Here is a 25,794-nt window from a genome sequence, read left to right as displayed (position 1 = left end):
TCCTGATGAAACCATGATTGGATTTTCACAATTAATGTCTGAACTTCACCTTGCCCAATTGTGCAACTCTAAACATTTTAAGGCATGTGAGATGAATGCAAACAAAAATGTAATTAAGACCTAATTTGGAAAATAACATTGATTTTTTTTCTTTTGCAGTAAAGACATGTGGATCTAATCTTCAGGGACCAGGTGGCACTTTCACATCCCCCAATTTTCCTTTCCAGTATGACAGTAATGCTCAGTGTGTTTGGGTTATCACAGCCATCAATCCAAATAAGGTAAGTTTACCCATGAGAGTGTTTTAAGCACCAGTATCAAATGATAAATTAGAAAATCAATAAGAAGTCAGAAAGAAAGTTAGAAAGATTAGTTCATTTGAGACAATGTGTGGGGGCATTAGAGCGGTGCAGTGTTTTGGATTTAAAGAAAAAGGATACTTCAGAGTACTGATATAACATTGATTGGGGATTGATTAAAGCAGCTGCATCTTTACCGAGAATTACCCCTTTACCCTCCACAACTACTGGATAATGTATGGGGAAAAAAAGAATGCACTTGGTTTTATGAGGCTACAAAAAAGGCCAAGTTGTCCTGGACAAACTTGAGATTAATGCAGACAATAAGATCTGCAATTACAAGCTTGAGAGCTTTTTGTTGTTGTTGTTGTCGTCGTACTGTAAATCCTGAGGCAGCAATAAGTGCTTGCCATTTCTTCAAAGAGTAAGAATATTCAATCAGATTTTTTTAAAAAAATTGTAACCATGCCAAGTTCTGCAACTTGCTAGCCAGGAGAGTTTGAAGTCAGAAATTTTGAAGAGACTGGCTCAAGACACTCTGTAGGTCAGCTGCTAGAATATTTCACAAATAACTGTCCAAAAGCCAAGACAAAGGTCTCAACAAGACAAGGAGAAGGAGGCACTTGAAGCAATATATCACAGGAAGAAAGGTCTGGAACATGAGAATTGCTTTCAAAAAGAGAAGGAGATCTGAACAATGCACTCAAGTAGCCAGAATCCATGTTATTCTTACAGGAGTTAATGATCATTCTTCTTAAGGAGCTTGGCCAACTTTCACTGTTCAGCCCTTTTTACCTGACAATGTGATAAAATTGTGATTTAGGGCTTGGCACTTCCACAACCTGATGCCTTACTATAAGAATCTACAGCCACCTGTATTGACTCAGATCCATGACTTACAGATGGAATGCAAACGTCTTGAACTATGAGCTAAATATTTACAACATCCTCTTATTCATGATCCATATTAAGGAGTCAGAAACATCCATATTATATGCACACTCAAATATGATTTTAAGTACACTTTTTCCTTCAGATGCAAACCACAGCTTCTTCAAGTGTTTCAGAAACATTATGATGAACATCTGTGGAATTCTGCAGGATTGTTGTGGCTGGAGCCTGTTATAATCATGTCATGGTGGATTTTTTTTAAAAAAATATATAGTAAGATACCACTCTTTCATATGGATTTATCTTCACTCCATCATCTATCTGAAAGAACATTTATAAGTTTATTGTTGTTAGTTGTGAAGTCGTGTCCGGCCCATTGCGACCCCATGGACAACATTCCTCCAGGCCTTCCTGTCCTCTACCATCTTCTGGAGTCCATTTAGGCTCACTCCTACTGCTTCAATGACTCCAACCAGCCACCTCATTCTTTGTCGTCCCATTCTTCTCTTGCCCTCAACCTTTCCCAGCATTAGGCTCTTCTCCAGTGAGTCCTTCCTTCTCATTAAGTCGCCAAAGTATTTCAGATTCAACTTCAGGATCTGGCCTTCTAAAGAGCAATCAGGGTTGATCTCTTCTAGGACTGACCGTTTTGATTGCCTTGCAGTCCAAGGGACTGGCAGGAGTCTTCTCCAGAACCTTAGTTCAAAGGCCTCAATTCTTTGGTGCTCAGCCTTTCTTATGGTCCAACTTTCACAGCCATACATTGCAACTGGGAAGACCATAACCTTGACTATACACACTTTTGTTGGCAGGGTGATATCTTTGCTTTTTAATGTGCTGTCTAGATTTGCCATGGCTTTCCTCCCCAGGAGCAAGCATCTTTTAATTTCTTGGCTGCAGTCCCCGTCTGCGGTGATCTTGGAGCCCAGGAAAATAAAATCTGTCACTACCTCCATTTCTTCCCCATTTATTTGCCAGGAATTGAGAAGGCCGGATATCATGATATTCGTTTTCTTAATATTAAGTTTCAAGCACTTTTGTACTCTCTTTTTTCACCTGCAACAAGAGGCTCTTTAGTTCCTCTTCACTTTCTGCCATTAGAGTGGCATCATCAGCATATCTTAGGCTGTTGATATTTCTCCCGGCAATCTTAATTCCAACTTTTGATTCGTCTAGCCCTGCCTTTCTCATGATGTGCTCTGCATATAAGTTAAACAGGCAGGGCAACAGTAGCCTTGCTGGACTCGTTTCCCAATTTTGAACTAATCAGTGGTTCCGTGTCCAGTTCTCACTGTTGCCTCTTGACCCGCATATAGGTTTCTCAAGAGACAAATAAGATGGTCTGGTACTCCCATCTCTTTAAGAACTTGACACAGTTTGTTGTGATCCACACAATCAAATGCTTTACATAGTCAATGAAGCAGAAGTAGATGTTTTTCTGGAACTCCCTAGCTTTCTTCATGATCCACCGTATGTTGGCAATTGGATCTCTAGTTCCTCTGCCTCTTTGAAATCCTGCCTGTACTTCTGGTAATTCTTGATCCACATACTGCTGGAGTCTAGCTTTTAGGATTTTAAGCATAACATTACTAGTATGTAAAATGAGTGCAATGGTGCGATAGTTTGAACATTCTTTGTCACTGCCTTTCTTTGGAATTGCAATGTAAACTGATCTTTTCTAATCCTGTGGCCACTGCTGAGTTTTCCAAATTTGCTGGCAAATTGAGTGTAGCACTTTTACTGCATCGTCTTTTAAGATTTTGAATAGCTCAGCTGGAATACTCTCACCTCCACTAGCTTTGTTGTTGCTCAGCTTTTCTAAGGCCCACTTCACTTCACATTCTAGGATGTCTGGCTCGAGGTCAGTGACCACCTCATTGTGATTATCAGGGACATTAAGCTCATTCCTGTATAGTTCTTCTGTGTAATTTTGCCACCTCTTCTTAATCTCTTCTGCCTCTGTTAGGTCCCTGCCATTTTGATCCTTTATCATGCCCATTTTTGCATGAAATGTTCTCTTCATCTCTCCAATTTTGTTGAAGAGACCTCTGGTCCTCCCTATTCTATTGTTTTCTTCTATTTCTTTGCACTGTTCATTTAAGAAATTATTCTTATGTCTTATAGCTATTCTCTGGAATTCTGCATTCAATTGGGTGTTTCTTTCTTTTTCTTCCTTGCCTTTTGCTTCCCTCCTTTCTTCAGTTATTTGCAAAGCTTCCTCAGACAGCCATTTTGCTTTCTTGCATTTGTTTTTTCTTTTGGATGGTTTTAGTTGCTACCTGTTGTACAATGTTGTGAACCTCCCTCCATACTTTTTTTAAATCCCATTTATATCCCGCCCTTCTCCGAAGACTCAGGGCGGCTTACAATCTAAAGCACAAATCAATGTGCTTAGCAATAGCCTTCATTCTATGTATATGCCTGCTTATTAGGGCTTTTGCCCCCCCCCCCAAGTGGCATTATTACAAAGTCAGCTTATTGCCCCCAGTAATCTGGGTCCTCATTTTACCTACCTCGGAAGGATGGAAGGCTGAGTCAACCTTGAGCCTGGTGGGACTCAAACCTGCACTAATTGCAGGCAGCTGGTGTTACTTCAGGAGGCACTTCAGGCACTCTGTCTATCAGATCTAATTCCTTAAATCTATTTGTCATGTCTACTGTATATTCATCATGGATATGATTTAGTTCATACCTGAGTGGTTTAGTACTTTTCTCTACTTTCTTCAGTTTAAGCCTAAATTTTGCAACGAGAAGCTCATGGTCTGAGCCACAGTCAGCTCCTGGTTTTGGTTTTACTGACTGTATAGAGCTTCTCCATCTTTGGCTGCAGAGCACATAGTCAATCTGATTTCTGTGTTGACCGTCTAGTGATGTCCATGTGTAGAGCCGTCTCTTGGGTTGTTGGAAAAGAGTGTTTGCTATGACCATCATATTTTCTTGACAAAATTTTATCGGCCTGTGCCCTTCTTCATTTTTTACTCCAAGGCCAAACCTGCCTGTTATTCCAGTTATCTTTTGGCTTCCTACTTTAGCATTCCAATCCCCCATGATGATAAGGACATCATTTTTTGGTGTTAGTTCTATAAGGTGCTGTAGGGCTTCATAAAACCGGTCAATTTCATCCTCTTCAACACCGGTGGTTGGGCCATAGACTTGGACTAGTGTGATATTGAATGGTTGCCTTGGATTCGAACTGAGATCATTCTATTTTTTGGGGGATTGTATCTCAGTATTGCTTTTCCTATTCTTTTATTGACTATGAAGGCTACTCCATTTCTTCTGAAGGATTCTTGCCCGCAGTAGTATACCTGATAGCCATCTCTAATTAAATTCACCCATTCCTGTCCATTTTAGTTTGCTGATTCCTAAGATGTCGATGTTCAGTCTTGTCATCTCTTGTTTGACCATGTCCAGCTTGCCTTGATTCATAGATCTTACATTCCAGGTTCCTATGGAGAAAAAATCTTTACAGCATCAGACTTTCCTTTCATCACCAGATACATCCACAGCTGAGCGTCCTTTTGGGTTTGGCCCAGTCGCTTCATTCTTTCTGGCGCTACTAATACTAGCTCTCTGCTCTTCCCTAGTAGTATACTGGATGCCTTCCAACCTGAGGGGCTCATCTTCCACCATCATATCTTTTTGCCTTTTGGTACTGTCCATAGGGCTTTCATGGCAAATATACTGCAGTGGGTTGCCATTTCCTTCTCCAGTGGCATATGCATAGAATGAAGGCTACTGCTAAGCTTGTAAGCCACCCTGAGTCTTCGGAGAAGAGCGGGATATAAATGGAATTAAAATAAATAAAATAAAATAAATGTTTTGTCAGAACTCTCTGCTATGACCTGTCCATCTTGGGTGGCCCTGCACGGCATAGCTCACAGCTTCATTGAATTATGCAAGCCCCTTTGCCATGACAAGGCAGTAATCCATGAAGGGTATTCATAAATTAAAAAGTGACAAAAAAGATTGAATGTAATCTGGAGAGTGATTATTCTCAAATTAGAAAACAAATTAGATATAATCAATGCATATATTTACTATTCCTATATAAAAGTGTGCTTCTCATATCATAGCCAACATCTTGCTTTTACTGTATGAATCCTAATGCTAAATTATTATTCAAATTATAATTCATTAAGGATTGTATTTTTGATATTTCAATTAATACAGGAAGATAATAGTTTCTATTCTATTATCATTCATAGGCATAGACATGTTGCAATTCTGTATGTTTTCACCCAAATCAGCAATTATGTGCTCTGTCCCATCAGATATCTCATTTGTTCTCTTTTATTATGCTATTAATAATTTAATTTAATTTAATTTAATTAATTTAATAATTTGATTTCTATACCGCCCTTCTCCCGAAGGACTCAGGGCGGTGAACAGGGCAATACACAATAAAAATCGAATAGAAAAATTAAAAAGCCATTAAACATCATGCCCATGAAATCAATCCATATTAAAATTAAAACTAGTTTTAAAAACCCAACCCCATCCCGTCAGACCAGGCCAGCTTGTTCAAAAAAGAATGTTTTGAGATCGCGCTGGAAGGAGCGAAGGTCGGGGGCCATCCGGAGCTCAACCGGTAAGCGGTTCCAAAGGTCTGGCGCGCCCACAGAGAACGCTCTCCCCCTGGGGGTCACCAATCGGCATTCTTTGATCGGCGGCACCCTGAGGAGGCCCTCTATTATTACTTATGAACCTGTTATTTCCCTTTATTTTTATTTTTTTATTTTCTCCCTTTGTTTCTGAAACACTTGTTCAATTTTTGTCTCAAAATACTGTAATGCTCATTAGGATTCCTTATAGATTTTGATTTGGAAAAACATATTTTCAAATATGATATTTGAAATAGGAACACTATTTATATATTATCATGGGAAATGTGTAAAGTGGTAGTCACTTTCTCTCAGTCCAACAACCCTCACAGCGGCGCTGGTGCCAATGCGCTGGTGGCCATGCACATGCACAAATGGGGCATTAGTTTCTGCGTGACTCTGGCGGCAGCACTAGCATCCCACGCATTTGCAAATGGGACCAGTAGCATCTGTGTGGTGGTAAGTAGTGCAAGTGGGGACACACTCACCAGCCATTTTTAGAACCCAGTGGCCAACAGAGTAAGTCCACCAACATTAGTGGACATTGTAAGGAAATATGGATAGAATTAAATTTTAACTGTATCTTGCAAGGAAATCATATAATACAAATTGCATTATTTTTACTCTGTATCCAGTTGTTTTTGCCACAGCTGATTGAAAAATAAAATAAAGTATTAAAATAAAATAAATAAAATAAAATGAGATGTCCTAATCTGAACTTGTAGTTTCCAAGGTTGTCTGTTCATGAAACATAGGACTGCATTTATTTAATCAAACCAGTTTGATCTATCTCCTTCTGTATCTTTATACATCCATGGTATTTTCAAAAGAGAAATCACTTTGACCAACACTTGTGGAGGAAGTTGGAGATAAGCCTTCTTCTGTCTTGAAGTGCTTTAAGGCCACCTATATTTCTTTGCCAAAGTGAACTGTATCAGCACTTCACCTTGACAAAGCAAATCACACCACCTCAACAACAAAAATAATGAAATGAATCAATTGTTTCAAAGCCTAATAAAAAGATAGGTTTCAATTAATGTTAAAGACACAAGTGATTGTCCATTAATTTTCAGCGTGGTTTAGTCTGTACTTTAGCATAAATTCAAATGACTACATTATGACCTTTGGCAAAGCAAGGCTTAAATAACTTTTTGAATGAGGATTGAATGACTGTAATTGTCAGCTTGTCTAAAGAATTCTAATTAGATTCTTTCTCCATCAAAAAATATTCCTTTGTGTTGCATTGTAGTTAATGTAACAGTGAGATCAATTGGTAGTATAATTAAAAATTAATAATCACAGAACTAATTATTTTATTTTCCACTGTTTATACCTTATTTAATGCAATATAACATTTATTCTATTAATCTGATTTGTACTATTTTTCTTATCAGCAAATATTTTATGGAGTGAAATTACAGTCCTGAAAATTTATTCTTAATTAAGAAAAAGCTACACATCTCTTTGTATCCTCAATTTTTTATTTAAAAATGAGTTTAATATAAAAAGTCATCAACATATGAGTACAATAACTTTAGTAATAATAATAAATGAAAACAATAATCTCATACTAACATAATAAATTATTTTATTTTCTTTCTTGTAGAAAATGGGATAACCTTAGATAAAATTAATGAATCCTCCAATTACAGTTGTAGGTTGTAATGTGGATCACTATGTAACTGGACCCAATTTATAACCTTTTTTGCAGCAGTCAAGTGAACAGTGTGTTAAGTGAACCCATTGTTTGCTATGGGCTGGATTTTGCTGGAAATGAAAAGTAAATGTTATTGTAAATCATGGTCACATGATTATGGAACATTGCAAATGGCTGCAAAAGCTGGCCGGCATAGTATGTATGACAGTGGTAAACACTTTTTTTGGGGGGGGAATCATCATAACTTTGAACTGTCACTAAGTGACCAGTCGTAAGTCAAGGCCAACTGTATGGTTCTCTTAACTTCTTGCATATATACTTCACTTTCTTAGGGTCTTGCGGAAGAACAGGGTAGAACAACACCTAATGACCCTCTTTTACCGGTCTACTATAGAGAGCGTCCTCTCGTATGGTATTGTGGTTTGGTATGCTGGTCTGACAGCCGCGGACAGGAAAGTATTACAGAGGGTAGTGAGCACAGCACAAGACATTGTGGGCTGTTCCCTGACACCACTGGATGACCTCACCAGGGCTCGTTGCCTTGGAAGAGTGAGGAAGATTCTCAGGGATGACTCACACCCTGGATGGTATCTCTTTACTCTCCTACCATCCGGTAGGAGATATAGGAATATAGCCAGCCGTACCAACAGGCTGAAAAATAGCTTTTATCCGTGGGCTGTTAGGCTTTTAAATGGGACATAATCTTATGCAGAATTGACTTGGGAGGCCGGTGTGTGGTGTAGTTGGTTCACATAGTGTGGTGGGATGGAGGGTTTGTTGTCACTGTGTGTTGGGGGGAGAGAGCACGGGGGAAGGCTCAGCTAATCTCAATGTACACATGTTGTACTTTGACAATAAAGGTTTATTATTTATTATATCCATCAATGTTGTTTATGATTGTATATATGTATACATACATATATACATACAAACATGAACAATGTCAATGGATGGAAAAGTAAAAGAAACAGAGGAAGAAACCAAAAATATTTTTTTAGAGAATGTTAGACATATAATTTTGATTTCTGCCAAACATTGGAAAAATGTACCATAACATTCTGATTACAAAGCTAATTTAATTATACTTTTGGTGGATTCCTGCAACATTGGTCAAATAGACTGCCTAAGTTATTATCCCCCCTTCATGGATTACTGCCTTGTCGTGGCGAAGGGGCTTGCGTAATTCAATGAAGCTATGAGCTATGCCGTGCAGGGCCACCCAAGACGGACAGGTCATAGCCGAGAGTTCTGACAAAACGTGATCCACTGGAGAAGGAAATGGCAACCCACTCCAGTATCTTTGCCATGAAAACCCTATGGACAGTACCAAAAGGCAAAACGATATGACGCTGGAAGATGAGCCCAATATGCTACTGGGGAAGAGCAGAGGGCTAGTACTAGTAGCGCCAGAAAGAATGAAGCGACTGGGCCAAAGCCGAAAGGACGCTCAGCTGTGGATGTGTCTGGTGGTGAAAGGAAAGTCCGATGCTGTAAAGATTTTTTCTCCATAGGAACCTGGAATGTAAGATCCATGAATCAAGGCAAGCTGGATGTGGTCAAACAAGAGATGACAAGACTGAACATCGACATCTTAGGTATCAGCGAACTAAAATGGACAGGAATGGGTGAATTTAATTCAGATGACCATCAGGTATACTACTGCGGACAAGAATCCCTCAGAAGAAATGGAGTAGCCTTCATAGTCAATAAAAGAGTAGGAAAATCAATACTGGGATACAATCCTCAAAATGACAGAATGATCTCAGTTCGAATCCAAGGCAAACCATTCAATATCACAGTAGTCCAAGTCTATGCCCCAACCACCAGTGCTGAAAAGGATGAAATTGACCGGTTCTATGAAGCCCTACAGCACCTTATAGAACTAACACCAAAAAATGATGTCCTTATCATCATGGGGGATTGGAATGCTAAAGTAGGAAGCCAAAAGATAACTGGAATAACAGGCAAGTTTGGCCTTGGAGTACAAAATGAAGCAGGGCACAGGCTGATAGAATTTTGTCAAGAGAATATGATGGTCATAGCAAACACTCTTTTCCAACAACCCAAGAGACGGCTCTACACATGGACATCACCAGACGGTCAACACAGAAATCAGATTGACTATATGCTCTGCAGCCAAAGATGGAGAAGCTCTATACAGTCAGTAAAACCAAAACCAGGAGCTGACTGTGGCTCAGACCATGAGCTTCTCCTTGCAAAGTTTAGGCTTAAACTGAAGAAAGTAGGGAAAAGCACTAGGCCACTCAGGTATGAATTAAATCATATTCCTGTTGAATATACAGTAGAGGTGAAAAATAGATTTAAGGAATTAGATCTGATAGACAGGGTGCCTGAAGAACTATGGACAGAGGTTTGTGACATTGTACAACAGGTAGCAACCAAAACCATCCCAAAGAAAAAGAAATGCAAGAAAGCAAAATGGCTGTCTGAGGAAGCTTTGCAAATAGCTGAGGAAAGGAGGGAAGCGAAAGGCAAGGGAGAAAAACATAGATATGCCCAATTGAATGCAGAATTCCAGAGAATAGCTAGAAGAGATAAGAATGCCTTCTTAAATGAACAGTGCAAAGAAATAGAAGAAAACAATAGAATAGGGAGGACCAGAGATCTTTTCAAGAAAATTGGAGAGATGAAGGGAACGTTTAATGCAAAAATGGGCATGATAAAGGACCAAAGTGGCAGGGACCTAACAGAGGCAGAAGAGATTAAGAAGAGGTGGCAAAATTACACAGAAGAACTATACAGGAATGAGCTTAATGTCCCTGATAATCACAATGAGGTGGTCACTGACCTCGAGCCAGACATCCTAGAATGTGAAGTGAAGTGGGCCTTAGAAAAGCTGAGCAACAACAAAGCTAGTGGAGGTGACAGTATTCCAGCTGAGCTATTCAAAATCTTAAAAGACAGTGCAGTAAAAGTGCTACACTCAATTTGCCAGCAAATTTGGAAAACTCAACAATGGCCACAGGATTGGAAAAGATCAGTTTACATTCCAATTCCAAAGAAAGTCAGTGCCAAAGAATGTTCAAACTATCACACCATTGCACTAATTTCTCATGCTAGTAAAGTCATGCTTAAAATCCTACAAGCTATACTTCAGCAGTATGTGGATCAAGAACTACCAGAAGTACAGGCAGGATTTTGAAGAGGCAGAGGAACTAGAGATCAAATTGCCAACATACGCTGGATCATGGAGAAAGCTAGGGAGTTCCAGAAAAAACATCTGCTTCTGCTTCATTGACTATGCTAAAGCCTTTGATTGTGTGGATCATAACAAACTGTGGCAAGTTCTTAAAGAGATGGGAGTACCAGACCATCTTATTTGTCTCTTGAGAAACCTATATGCGGGTCAAGAGGCAACAGTGAGAACTGGACACGGAACCACTGATTGGTTCAAAATTGGGAAAGGAGTCCGGCAAGGCTGTATACTGTCGCCCTGCCTATTTAACTTATATGCAGAGCATATCATGAGAAAGGCAGGGCTAGATGAATCAAAAGTTGGAATTAAGATTGCCGGAAGAAATATCAACAACCTAAGATACGCAGATGATACCACTCTAATGGCAGAAAGTGAAGAAGAACCAAAGAGCCTCTTGTTGCGGGTGAAGAAGGAGAGTGCAAAACTTGGGTTGAAACTTAACATTAAGAAAACCAAGATCATGGCATCTGGCCCTCTCAATTCCTGGCAAATAGATGGGGAAGAAATGGAAGTAGTGACAGATTTTATTTTCCTGGGCTCCAAGATCACTGCAGATGGGGACTGTAGCCAAGAAATTAAAAGACGCTTGCTCCTGGGGAGGAAAGCCATGATAAATCTAGACAGCACACTAAAAAGCAGAGACATCACCCTGTCAACAAAAGTGCGTATAGTCAAGGCTATGGTCTTCCCAGTTGCAATGTGTGGCTGTGAAAGTTGGACCATAAGAAAGGCTGAGCGCCAAAGAATTGAGTCCTTTGAACTATGGTGCTGGAGAAGACTCCTGTGAGTCCCTTGGACTGCAAGGCGATCAAACTGGTCAGTCCTAGAGGAGATCAATCCTGACTGCTCTTTAGAAGGCCAGATCCTGAAGCTAAAACTCAAATACTTTGGCCACCTAATGAGAAGGAAGGACTCACTGGAGAAGAGCCTAATGCTGGGAAAGATCGAGGGCAATAGAAGAAGGGGACGACAGAGAATGAGGTGGCTGGATGGAGTCACTGAAGCAGTAGGCGTGAGCTTAAATGGACTCCAGAAGATGGTAGAGGACAGGAAGGCCTGGAGGAATGTTGTCCATAGGGTCGCGATGGGTCGGACACGACTTCGCAGCTAACAACAACAACAAGTTATTATCCATCAAACTAGAATGACATCAAGTCGGATGCCACAGGTTTCTTTTTTTTCCACTTTTTAATTTCTTTATTTTTTTTATTAATCTTGTTGATAAGAGAGTAAGACTGATCAGATCTGCAGATATTTGCAGAATGGGCTGAGTTTACTCTAGAAAACAGTGCACAGTTACAAAATAAAAACCAGGTTGAAAATTACAGAATTGATTTAACAGACAAAAATGCTTTCTTGGCTAAATTGTTTATTCTGGGAAAAGATCAGGGACAGGTGATCCAAGCTTGGTAAAGATTTCCATGAAAAGAGTTATTGGAATAGCATTTGGCCACAAACTAAGTATGAGATTCTAAAGTGAGATGGCTATAGAAAAGATAAATATATAATTAGCTGAGTGAACAGAAATGTCGTTTCCAAATAAAAGATTCATTCTATTCTGTATTGGTAAGATTCAAACTTATGTAGAGTTCATTTATTACAAAGTAGGATAGTTTGAGAAAAAAGGCAATAAACTTCATCAAGTAACAGGAAACTTTTTTGCGAGGAGAGTTTTAAGGAACTGAGTTTGTTTAGCCTTGTGGGGGGGGAAAGGAGGAATATAAATAGCATTCATCCAGGTGCCTGAAGGGATACTTGAATATTTATTTTATTGTATCCTGCCAAATCAATCAGGGTTTTCAGCAATTGGCAGCAATCCAGTAAAACATAGAACCAGTTAAAATATCCACAGGGAACATCATTAAAATTAAAATTATAAACAGTTTAGAATAAAAATGATAATCATGATTATAATAAAAATAAATAAATTTCATAGCTGAAATACAAAATAAAGAAGAAAAACAAGAGTGAAACTCAAGTTTAAACAATTCACAAGTTACAAAATGTTCTATAGAAGAGTGTCCTCTTAAGCAGTTGCTAAAATAAAGATCCAAACCTTTATTCCAAATGAAGTGATTCTGTAAGTCATGAGCAACAACTGAGAAACAGTTGGACTCTATCCACTTAACTCATTAAAGATGGGAAAAATACATAATATGTTTTCTTGTTGTCCCAGAGTGCCTGAAATGAAATAATAATTGTAACTTATAAGGAGGTAAGAGTCTACTTGAATATTATGAACAGTTTGCTAATGACAAGTTGAATCCATTTCTTGAAGATGTGGTGGCTTCTGTTTACTGGGTGTGGTCAAGCAGATTCTAGGTAGACAATGTTCAGGGTGCTTTAATATGAATTTGTGCACTGTGTCCTTTCCAAATGTATGATGCTAATTTAATTCCAATGGCATGATAAGGGACAATGCTTTGGTAAAATCTTGGATCTATTTTACTGGAGGAGAATTCGATCTTAGCATGAGCCTGAAACTACCAGAACAGTACCCAAGACAGGTAAAACTTCACAATTGTTTAGCATATGTAGAAAATGATTTAACCACTACTACATACATTCATGTTGGAAGCACCTACAAAGGCACTTCAATGGGGCTCCTTTCATATCCCAGCTAAGAAGACTTAGCTGTGGAAGTACTACTAGTGGAAACATTGAAGAACAGTGACCAATGGCAAACTTAAGGGAAAACAAAACACTGAGGTGGGGAGAGAAGGAAGACAACAAAAGAAGTCAATGAGGATCTAAACATTCAAAAATGATTCATACAAGAAATGCAATGTGGGCCAGGACACAAAATAAAAGTAGCTCTAAATTGTGGACTAACCATCAGTAAAGTGAAAGCTCAGAAATAAAGAAAATGAAGCAGTCATCTTATTCTCTTACATACTTTACTTCCTTCACACATTGCTCTTTTCTGATTCTTCAACCAACTTGGAACCAACATGAATTCCATATGCATGGAAAACCTATATAATATTCAAATCTACTTATTTTTAATCCTAACCTTAACCCTTTCTCTAAATCAACAAATGTAGAAGAAACTTTCTCGTGTTCATACCTTTCTTAATAATTTGGTCTGCACACACTGTTCCAAGCATAAATCCTCTTTACAAATTTGATTCATTTTATGTTTGTGTAGTCTTTCAATCTGAATTAAGCACAAAAGATTGACTGGCACACTTAGCATCATTTCTGCATTTATATTCTCTCAGCATTTATGTGTGCCTTTGCATCATCTTTTTTCTTGGATAGTCTCTGAGGTATCATTGTCACTCCCATGCAAATGTCTAAAATAAATATTCCTTCCAGCATTTCATCACTTCAGTTGCATTTCAAAAGAATTTGGAAGAATTTTATTTTTAAATCCATTCACCTTGTTGCTAGTCCAGACACTTCCAAAACATTTTTTTTAAAAAAATCTATTCATATTTTACAACTGTTGCTGTACAATATTTCCAAGGTTTTCACGACTGCTCTCCCAAGTGCTAGGCTATGGTGTATTTTTCAGCAGCCTGCTCCTTTAATGTTGATGATTGATTCTAAAAAGAAGAGGCTATCCACTGCTTTTGTATCTTCATTGTCAGTTCCAAGGTATTAGTTTGATCTTCTTTATATTTAATTTTAGTCCTGTATTCCTTGAGTTTTATTACTAGGATTTGCAGTTTCTTTGCATTTTCCCCTATCCTCCAACAATGAAACCATACTCATCTTCTTCCAATCCAGGTTCCCTTAATATATATTCAGGATATAGGTTGAATAGATAAAGGGAGCATATATAGCCTCATCTCACTCCTTTGCCAACTGGGAACCAGAGTTTGTCGCTATGTTCTGTCTGTATTAGGGGTTTTTGACTTAATATATAAGTTTGTCATGAAGACAATAAAAAGTCATTTTATTTGGAGCATTTTCCACAGCTTGGCATGACTGACACAAACAAAGGTGTTTCTATAATCAGTGAAGCAGATTCTGACTTCTTATTTGATATTCTTTGGTTTTCTCAATTATTCAGTGTGCATCAGCAATAAAGACTCATGTTTCTCCACATACTGTAAAGGCAGTTTGCACATCTGATAACATCCTACAATATGTAATTATATTTTAGCTACAATATATAATTATATTTTAGCTACAATATATAATTATATTATAACAAACCTAGTATTTCCAGGTATTTGAACAACACAGGTAGGGACTAAGTCTATATGGTATTTCAAGAATTCCAGCAATTACTAACAGTTGGTAACTAACAAGCAGTGTCGGGCTGATAGCAATAGTAATAGCAATAGCACTTAGGTATAAATACCTATGTCATATATATATATATATATATATATATATATATATATATATATATATATATATATATATATATATATATATATATATATATATATATATAATTTTAATCCCATTTATATCCCGCCCTTCTCCGAAGACTCAGGGTGGCTTACAATTTAAGCACAAATCAATGTGCTTAGCAATAGCCTTCATTCTATGTATATGCCTGCTTATTAGGGCTTTTGGGCCCCCCCAAGCGGCATTTTTACAAAGTCAGCTTATTGCCCCCAACAATCTGGGTCCTCATTTTACCTACCTCGGAAGGATGGAAGGCTGAGTCAACCTTGAGCCTGGTGGGATGCGAACCTGCACTAATTGCAGGCAGCTAGTGTTACTTAAGGAGGCATTAGCCCACTGCTCCACCAAGGCTCTATATATGTATGTATGTGTGTGTGTGTGTGTGTGTGTGTGTGTGTGTGTATATATAAATGGGATTAAAATTATATATATATATATATATATATATATATATATATATATATATATATATATATATATAGGATTAAAATATATATAAAATATATATAAATTTTAATCCCATTTATATATATATGCGAGCCCTATCTACGGGGCTATCTTCTATTTGTATCCAGACTACTCTTAGGGAAATCATATAGCACAACACAATAAGATTGTAGAAAGGAAGAAAATGTAATTTATGAATGAAAATAAAAGCTTAGTATCATGGTTGATAAGTCACTCAATCAATCATAAGACTATGTGGAGTAAGTTTATGGTATGTACATGGGAAGGATCCATATTATATTTGGCTTTATTAGCAAGTAAATGAACACAACAAGATTAGCATCAAGACATAAATGAATTATATATAATATATTAACTGTAAGGAGTTTAGCTAATACATTCCAACATCTGGATAAAGTTATGTGAAAATAGAAAGAGAAGGAATTTAATATGATGAGTATAATATTTAACAAGATAGCCAAATCCTGGAAAATAGTTCCAGAAAGGTGGAAGGAAAAGGTGAATTAGAGGCAGTTTTTATTGTATTTTATCATTTTAACCTAGTGGTACTTATTAAAAGTATTATGCATTTATTTTTTTGAAAAAGGAAGGTAATGATTAATACCCCATCACCTCTAATTTAAATAAAGTCTTATGCCATGAAAAAGTCTAGTTCATATGACTCTTCAGGTCTTTAGCATGTTAGCCATTAATAATGCTTTCTTTTTGAGGTTTGTGGAACCAGCAGTCCATTGAACCTTAATGCCTTTTTAAAAAATAATGCAATTTCAGCTATGATTGTTTTGTGAGTGGAAAATGTAGTCAGCACATGACTGAACCACCTATAAACCTTGGATCCAACCCTCACATTCTCAGCCAATGACTACTTTGAACTGTAAGACTGAAACTGAAAGTATATAATATTAATAACATAATCAGTAAATTACAATAAATTACAGTGATAATAACAGAAATGACCTTTTTCTATTGCAAAAAAGGTTATTATCAATTCATATGCATTAAGGACAAACTATACCTGACAATAGCTGCATCTTTATTTATATTGGGAGAAATTTAACACTGGTCCCAGAAGTTTATCATCTTTATCACTAATTTCATTCATTCAATAGTATACAACTGGTAGTATTTTTTTAAAAAAAACCAAATATATTACAATCTGAATTATAATTTGGCCCTAAAATGAATAGCATCTTTCTTATCAAGCTATGGCTAAAATGATATCTGAGCCAAAGGGGCCTCAGGAACATTTCATGGGCAGTTTCAAAAAAAGTCAAAGTGGCAGCTATGACTGCATAATTAAACTCTGCCTCTTCTTATGTTTTTTTTAGATTTTTTTAATCCAAACTTTATTATTTTATAAGTAACTGAAGGCAGCAAACATATAAAATACTACTTCCTCTTCCTATGTTCCCTACAACAAGCTGTGTGGTGGGTTGGACTGAGAGAGAGTGACTGGCTCAGAGGCACCCAGCCAATTTTCCTGCCTAAGGGGATTGGACTAGAAACTAGATGACCTCCAAGTTCCCTTCCAACATTATTATCATTATCATTATTATTATTGTTATTGTTACTATTGTTACTATTGTTATTGTTATGGTGGGACTAGAACTCACAGTCTCCTAGTGATTGGTTACAGGTCACCCAGCTGGCTTTCATGCCTAAAGCAGGACTAGAATTCACAATCTTCAGATTTAACCACTATACAAGACTGGCTTGTTTGGGTTTTTTTTGGTTTTTTTTGGGGGGGGAGGCTTCCATATACATACTCTGATTGCCTCATCCTTCATCTCAAGAGATCATCACCAAATTACTACTGGCTTCTTGTGCTTGCATTATTGTTAAGCAGAAGTAAAATTGCTTTTTTTTTGTTTGTTTGCTTATTGTACCATATTGTAGAAAGAAGCAGAGTTGGGGCTAATTTAAGAGACTATCAAGCCTGCAGATCTATTTCTTGAAAAGGAGAATAGAAAGTTTCTAAAGGTTGATTTTAAGCTCTGTTTTCAATTATTTTTATTTGTGTGTCAAGTGTTTCAGATACTTGTTCTTGATGAAAGCCAATTTCTCAAGAAATCTGCTGAGGAGAACTTCAAGAAAGGATTGTCTTGTGGTAAATACTTAGATAATAACCACAATGACTTCTCTGACTTTCATATCAGCTTGTAAGAGCTGACAGAGAAATAAAGTAAATACACAGCTGGGAAGGAAAATTCATGAAGGTCAGATACATAAAACTAAGAGCTGTAAGGAATAAAAATATTAGTGAAGTCAGCACACAGTGTAAAGTTCAGGATACACTTTTCTGCAAAGTAGCCTCAGAGAGCTGTCAGATGGACAAAACAAGAAGCACTTGTTTGTTACTTTAATGCATTTTATGCTTTTATATCTCAGAATGGATTATAATAAATATCTTTAAATGAAATATTAAATGTAGAAAGTCAAGAGTAATGTCTATCTATATAAAACTGAGGTGGAAATGATGCAAAACTACTTACCAGTTATTCATTACAGGAAGAACTACATAGTAGGTCTTCAGCATCTACTATGCTATTTATTTGTTTGTTTGTGTGTTTGTTTATTTATTTATTTATTTGTTTGTTTTTTGTTTGTTTGTTTAAATTTATTTATTGGATTTATGTGTTGCCAGGGGGCAACACAGTGGCTTAGTGGTTAAGAGGCTGCACTTATCGGCTGGAAAGCCGGAAACCCAGGTTCAAGAACCGAGTGCTATGCAATGGGTGAGTTCCCATCCTCATCTCAACTTCTGCCAACCTAGCAGTTTGGAAGCATGCATTTGTGAGTAAATAAATAGGTACCACTTCGATAGGAAGGTAACAGTGCTTCGTGATGACATGCTGGCCACGTGATCATGGAAATGTCTTCAGATAGCTCTGGCTCAATGGCCTTGAAATGGAGATGAGCACTGCCACCCTATAATTGGTAACGACTGGCAGAGTAAAATCCGCAGGGGTCTCCATCTCATCCATAGGTGACTCTGGGCAGCTTACAAACAGTAGTAGAAATAGATTTCCCAATAATTTAATGAGAAGTATTACTCTAGATAAAAGGTGCCACCACTGAGAAGATCATCTACTATAAATAATTTCATGCAGCAAAACCTTCCCTACAGACCTTGTCAATTAATCAGGAGTATACAGATAGTGCTCGACGTATGACCAGCCACTTAGCAACTGTTCAGTTATGACAGACCTACCTGTGGACTACTTACAACTTGAATTCACAGTTCTGACAGTCACACATATCCTGCAGTTGCATGACTGAACTTCAGGTGTTCAGCAACACAGCTACATTTACAACCATCTGCAGTGTCCCATGGTCATATGATTGCATTTTAAGACTAATTTACCAAAAACTAGCAGTTAGTTACGTTCAACAAAATTGGCCCTATAGCAAACCATGAGTGCAGAACATCTGTAGCGTCCACTTAACTACTTCTGCAAAAAAAAAAAAGTTGTAAAATTGGGTCAGTCACTTATGATTTATGACTGTCATGACTTACAATTGTAATGGGCAGTTTCTATTATTCTCGTTTGTTAAGGACCACCTGTAACTGCAGATTCTGCCAGTTATTTCAGTTTTTAGAAATTAAATACCTTTCTGTCTATTCCTCTACTGCTACCCTTACTAACAAACATAAAATCATTTGAGAAGGGGAACTCAAATAAATAATCCTTGTAGATCCAGACTCAAGTGAACTTAAATGGCATGTAGATCAATTCTACGTGTGAATAAATCTGGATCCAATCCATTATCCCATGATTGTAGTTTTAAAGAATGGTATAGTACACATACCGTATATTATTCTTGGTGCTGAATATTTTTTAACAGCAAGTGAAGCTATTTTATCAGTTCAGAACTTAAACATACTTCCTTTACTTGTTTGATATAAATATCTTAGTTTTGGTAACATTTTATTGTGTAGAGTAAAACAAACATATTTGAAAAGTGTAAAGCTTGAGGGTGAAAGTGTAGAAACATGTGTCATGGTTCCGATCGACAGAGACAAATAAAGCAGAACTCTGAGGCTTGCAAATTCCTCAAAGAACATGTTAATTGATACAGAGTATCGGTACTTTAAAAGTGAAACCAAGTCTGAAGAGATGCATAACAATTCTCCAATACAAAGTTAAGAAATCCCACCCCCAAAACTATGCAAGCAACTATGTTTCCCCACTCAGCTTGTTGGCGGGCTTTTCATGAAACGCCTGGCCTGCAGTCTCAGGAGCAACCGATGACCTTGGTTCCCATGAGAGAAAGTCTGAGAGAGAAAGTCTGTTTTGTCTAGTGCAGACATATCAAACTCGTGATGTCATGTGAGGTATCAGAGCTTATTCCCCATTGCCAGGAATGGAGTGATGCATCCGGTCCGTGGGCCGGCAATTTGATACCTCTGGTTTAGCGCAACACCTGGCAACCCCCTCCCTCCATGCTATGTGACAACTAGGAATGAGAAGGAAAAAGATGACTGCAACCATTCTAAAGTTGACAACATGAAGATTTGCATTTTATTAATATTTCTGGTCATAATCTACCACGGTCCAAACTCATATGAAATATGAAGGCAATAAATCATAACAATGTACTATTTGTTAAGTTCTTACTGCTGACAATATTTCTAGTGATATCCTGTAGTTTACAAATCTTTAGAATTCATTTTCCTTCATTCCGGTATGCTCTCTTTCATCTATTTTACTCCCATGTCTTGTGACCTTATACCATAACAATGTACTGACTTTAAAATCTTTTCTAAGATGTCACTGAAAGGTTGTTGATATCTTATGACATTTGAAAATGGCTCATATTTCTTGAAGAGACAGAATGTATTTACATGTCAAGCTAACTCTGGTTTGCATTGAACTCAACTCATACTGGATGTGGTCATGTAGTTTTCTTGGCAGCTGTCACAGGTTCTTACCGGAAAGGTAGGGTGGAATCCAATTAAAGAGAGACAGAATTATCCTGGGATTTCAGAAGTAAGTTATTATAAAAAAAATGAATAAAATACAAGCTAAGAATTGATGCCAGCAACATCTGAGTAAATCCTTTTTATAGTAAGCAATCATGAGATTTCTTGCATCTACTTTTTCCTCCTGCTCTGTGTACAGGTAGTCCTCAGCTTACAACCATTCAAAGTTATAATGGCCCTGAAAAAAGGAACTTATACTCACTTTTCACACTTATAACCATTGCAGCATTCCCCCCATGGTCACATGATCAAAATTTGTGTGCTTGGCAAGTGGAATGTATTTATAACAGTTTCACTGTCCTAGGGTCATGTGATCACCTTTTGTAAACTTCCCAGCAAGCAAAGTCAATGTGGAAAGCCAGATTCACTTAATCAGTGGCGTAGCGTGGGTTGTCAGCACCCGGGGCAAGGCAACCGGAAGTGGAAATAGAGGGGCGGGCGGGCGGTGACGTCATGGCACTGCTGAAAAGACGCGCCCCGCAGCGGCGTAGACTTTCCAAGAAGAGTTGCGTGCATGCGGGATGCTTCCGGGTCCCTCTCGAGGGCGGCTGGGCGGGGCTACGACCTGCAAGAGCCGCTGCATTCAAGCTCGCACGTGAGCCCCACTAAATAAAGCCACGCATGCGCATGAAGCTAGGCCGGCCGGCCAGCGGGTCCGTCTTCGCTCGGCCAAACCTGCCAGGGCGCCTGCGGGGCACTTGCGGTTGGCCTGAGCCTGGGCGGAGAGTTGGCCGCTTCTATTTATTTTATTCAGTTTATGTGGCCGCCCATCTCACCTGCCGGACTCATTTCGCTTTGCAAGAAAGAGCAGCTCGAGAGCGGAGCCAAGCCAACTCTGTGCAGCCCTTGGGGCTCCCTGAGCAGCTCAGTGCGAGTGCGCCCCCCCAGATGTTGCACCCGGTGCGGCCGGCCCCCCCTGCACCCCCCACACTACGCCACTGCACTTAATGACTGCATGATTCACTTAACAACTTCAGTGATTAGTGATTAACAATTGTGGCAAAAGGAGGTAAATTGGAACACAACTCGCTTAAGTGTCTTATTTAGCAACTAAAATTTTGGGCTCAGATGTGGTCTTAGATCTTCTCTGTGCAACTTCTCTTAGGGATTAGAGATAAATCTGTTAATAATTTTGGCCACATGGTAATTTAATGTCAGATTATTAACTTTTGAGCACATAAAAACTAAGCTCTATAGCAGCAATGTTGAAATAATTTGGCATTACACATTTTCAGTGCAACATCTCAGTTTTTTTCTGTAACCCAATTGTCTTCCATTAACTAGTGCCTATTTATTTTCCAAGAAGAGGCAGGTTCAGCCAAGTTCCACCATTTGCTAAGACATGCATTAGTTAATTAAATGCTCCAGGTTTGATTCAAAAGAGGTATTTCAGAATGCACACAGTCCCTTCCTGTGAGTCATAAAAGCAGCTATGTCTTTTCTCAGGAAAACCTGACCGATGAGGCCACATATTCCAGAACACTGTTTTCAAATTGAATCTCCCATTTCTCTCATAAAGAGAATTTCACAGTACATGTAAGCTTAAGTGCAAGCCACCGGAAGCAAAAGGTATTAATGCAAGTTAAACAGTGTAACATAATCAACTCCACTGAACATTACAAGATGGCTGCCTGGATGGTTATCACCAGTTGTCATTTTTTAATGTAAAACTCAGAAAAGTGGTCAGAAATGTCATACATAAGTTATTTTAAAAATGACTAAATGCCATTTGGGAAAACAATTCCTCCTCTAATCCCCTGTCTATTTGATCAACTTTTAAGAGTCTTTGAAATTTAGGGTCTTTGTTCCCTTTTACTCTTCCATGCACTAGGCAGTTTCTGTCTATGAGTTTTCTGTATTATTTGCCTTCCTAGTCCAGTTGCCTTCAATCTTTATTGTCTTCTCACTATCCACCTCTTCATTCTTATGCCCATTCTGTAGAGCGGAAGTCTCCAACCCCTGGGCCATGGGCCACTACTGGGTTGCGGCCTGTTTGGAACCAGGCTGCTGAGCAACTGACTGGCACACACACGGACACACATGTGGAGCTAGTGTGAGTGGTGGGCTGGGGTGCACATGCATGCACCCTGCCCCACCACTTGTACAGGCCAGTTCCCCTCTCCCACCGCCAGGCTGCCAAGTCATAAATGTTGGGAACCATTGCTGTAGAAGGATAATTCTTTGACTTTCCGCTATTCTCTTCATTCACCAATACCTTGTAGATCTTCATGTTATAGGAAGAAGGATCCATTTTATTTAAATTTTGGAAGTCCTTTATAGGAATATAATGGGCTACTGTAATCCCAATCATCAATTCATCTGTTTTTTGTCTCTCTCTTTCTTTATTTTATATCAGTCTTTTAAATGTCATAAAAGCAGAGAATAATCAACTAAAACATTAAATTCCTTCCCTTTGTTTGAAAGGATAACATTTTCAATATATTGCATTTTTAAATAAATAACAAATGGCACTTGGATATTGCACTATAAATAACTCAGTGAACAGCAATATAGAATAATTAAGGCTATGGATTTAGAACATTTGGATAAAGATCTCTCCAGAATAAAGCATTATGAGAGCAATGCCAGCTGCTTTCCTACTCAAGCAGAAAGGAAATGGGGCTATGTGGAATCCATGACAAACCTAGTGCCTTTTTCCGAGTGCATTTGGCATTGGGAAAGAAATTGTGCTCTCAAATGGCTGCTGTCCATGATGTGCTGATATTAAAAACTCCTCTGAGGAAGTTCCTGAGGAAGATGTGACTTTTTGCAACTTTTGTCTGATGATGACACATAAACTCAGTGCTCTGGAAAAATGTTCCTGTCTCTAAGGCCTCAATCTTTGATGACCTCAGAGGGTGGCATTGGGAGATGGATGTTCCAGAGAAGACTACACTCATTTTAGTGTTTTGGCAATGTCAGTATAGGAAATTGGCAAGCAGTTTGTTTGTATGTAAAGCTGGAAGGAAAGAAAGTTATGGTTTGGCTTCGATCCTCTGCCTTTTTGGGCCAGTAATCTGATGCAAATTTTTGTGTTTTGTGAGTAGTCTGGCTATGTTCAACACTGCATAGAGAAAATCATTTAACCAATATGAAACTGAAATAATATTTGAGAAAACACTGAAGAATCCACTTCAATCTTCACTTTAATATTATTACTGGTTGAAAACAAAACCCTTGTAGGAAATCATCTAAAGCACTTCCTGTTTGGCTTTGTATGAATTTGTCTTAGGTTTGGTCATATGCAGCCAGAATAATAGAGTTGGAAGGGACCTTGGAGGTCTTCTAGTCCAACTCCCTGTTCAAGCATAAAACTCTAGAGTCTAGACCATTTCAGACAAATGGTTGCTCAGTTTCTTCTTTAAAAACCTCCAGTGTTGGAGCACCCACAACTTCTGGAGGCAAATTGTTCCACTGATTAATTATTCTCACTGTCAGGAAAGTTCTCCTTAGTTCTAGGTTGGTTTTCTCCTTGATTAGTTTCCATCCATTTCTTCTTCTCCTGCCTTCAGAATTTAGTCCCTGTCTCTTTCTTCAACTTTCCTAGTCTTAGCAATTGCCAGGTCTTGTGTTCTGCTTTGTCTACTGGTTGTAGCTTTTTGCTTTTTCTATGTGCTTGCCATGTAATACTTTGCTTTGCCATGTCTTATAATTATTATGATTTGTCACACAGTCAACCAAATGTTTAGACTGAATTTGGCATTTTTGTCCACCTGTCAAGTCCTTCCCAAGGTGCTGGGATAGGCCATTGTTGCTGTCTGATGGTCCCATGCTTGAAAGGAAATGAAGGCAAAATAGGGGTATAGAAAAAGAGCATGGGAGGGGGAAGCAGATTTGAATATACCAAAACTGTGTAGAAGGATGAAAGGCAATATGGATATATGCATCAGAGTAGGTTGGTGGACGTGAGGAGGAGGTATTAAAGAGGAGGTATTAAAGAATATGTTTCGCCATCCTCCAAGCTGGTTATAGGCCTCAGAACTCTTTTGCCCTTTGGACCTCCTAAATTGCATAGAGAAATGATTATTTGACGCATCTAAGAGTGCTTTTTGATGAACGTGAGACTAAGGGTTGGCTTCTCACTGTTTTTAGTGAGGTTGAAAATTTATTCATTAAGCTTTTATGAGCAGTCCAAGTAATGCCACAGCCTAACTAGTTTTACCTATTACATTCATTCTGTCTTGTCCCAAAATCTTTTTAAAGACCAAATTTGGAGTTTGATTTTATATTTGTTTAGTGCAATTGATTTACTTTTTAGGCAAATATGTTACAGTTACTGGGCTATGGAGAAACCTCCATGGAGAAACCTCAGAGGTCTAGGGGAGTGCATCAATGACAACAAAAATACAAATGTTATATTGCTCTATTTGTACATCCTCACAGCAAGGAAGCTAAAGGAGATATTAACATCTGTAGATGTAAGAAAAGAACACTTAAGGGAGGATATGTACAAGAAAATTGGTTATGTCTGAAAGGCAAAAATGAAATATTGGTTAACCACTTTGTAACTGAAAAAATGGTTATTTTTTAAGCCTTGTAAAATGGTCTCTTCCTTTATTATTTTTTTGGCAGCCATGTTTTTGTTCCTATTTACCATTGTAATTTAGGAACAAGCCCTGCATGATATTAATGGAATAAAACACTACTAAGTCTTACACAGACCACAGCTAGAATTCCATTTGCAGATAACAATGCCCATTAAACTGTCTCCAGATACAATTATTTAACTCTGAGTTTGCTTTCCAGAAACAATAGAATATGTCAGAATGTCTCCTCTAGGTTGGAAAAAAGTGTCTATCCTTATATACAGAAATTCAACATCAGAGACATCTCCTGCAATCTTGCCAGCATCTTCAATGCAATTTTCTTGGTCATAAAGTTCCAAATGATACAGAAGGAGTAGAATGTAATGGTGAAGCTTTCTGAGTTTTTAAAATATTTTGATGTACCAGCTCTGAAGAAAATAAAATAAGACTTAAATTTGGTTGAAAGAAAAGGCTGGATTTTTGCTGTCGAGACACTAGTGAGAAGTCCAAGAAAATTCAAGGAGCTTCTTCAATCTTTCTTTGATCTCTTCAAATACTGTGAATTGTCCAGTTAAGTGGTCACTAAAGAGCATTTCTGAATCCATTTATCCCCCATTTGTCTTTAGTAATTAACAAAACATCTGAAAAAAATGTTTTCATATTATTTTCAGTACCCTATGGAGTGCTTGCTAAAAATTAAAAGCAAAAGCTATTCATTAAAAAAGGGACTTCGAGTTTTACGAAAGGAAATGGGAACAAAATCATCTTAAGAGGAATGCCCTT

The 25,794-nt window shown here is 38.1% G+C and overlaps 1 protein-coding gene across 1 annotated transcript in view; it reads left to right on the top strand.

The window, feature by feature from the left end:
- The window catches only part of CSMD3 (CUB and Sushi multiple domains 3), a gene marked incomplete at its 5' end in the record, with an annotated part of 537,637 nt that overhangs the window by 204,926 nt on the left and 306,917 nt on the right, over positions 1-25,794 (top strand). The window contains one exon of the mRNA XM_083360336.1: positions 160-281. Within this exon, the coding sequence (XP_083216462.1) occupies positions 160-281 (122 nt within the window). The remainder of the gene's footprint in view (positions 1-159; positions 282-25,794) is intronic.

The sequence above is a fragment of the Vipera ursinii genome (genome assembly GCF_947247035.1).
Source record: "Vipera ursinii genome assembly, chromosome: 3".
Taxonomy (NCBI): domain Eukaryota; kingdom Metazoa; phylum Chordata; class Lepidosauria; order Squamata; family Viperidae; genus Vipera; species Vipera ursinii.
The sequence above is the reverse complement of the archived record's forward strand: the minus strand, read 5'-3'. Positions and strand labels throughout refer to the sequence as shown.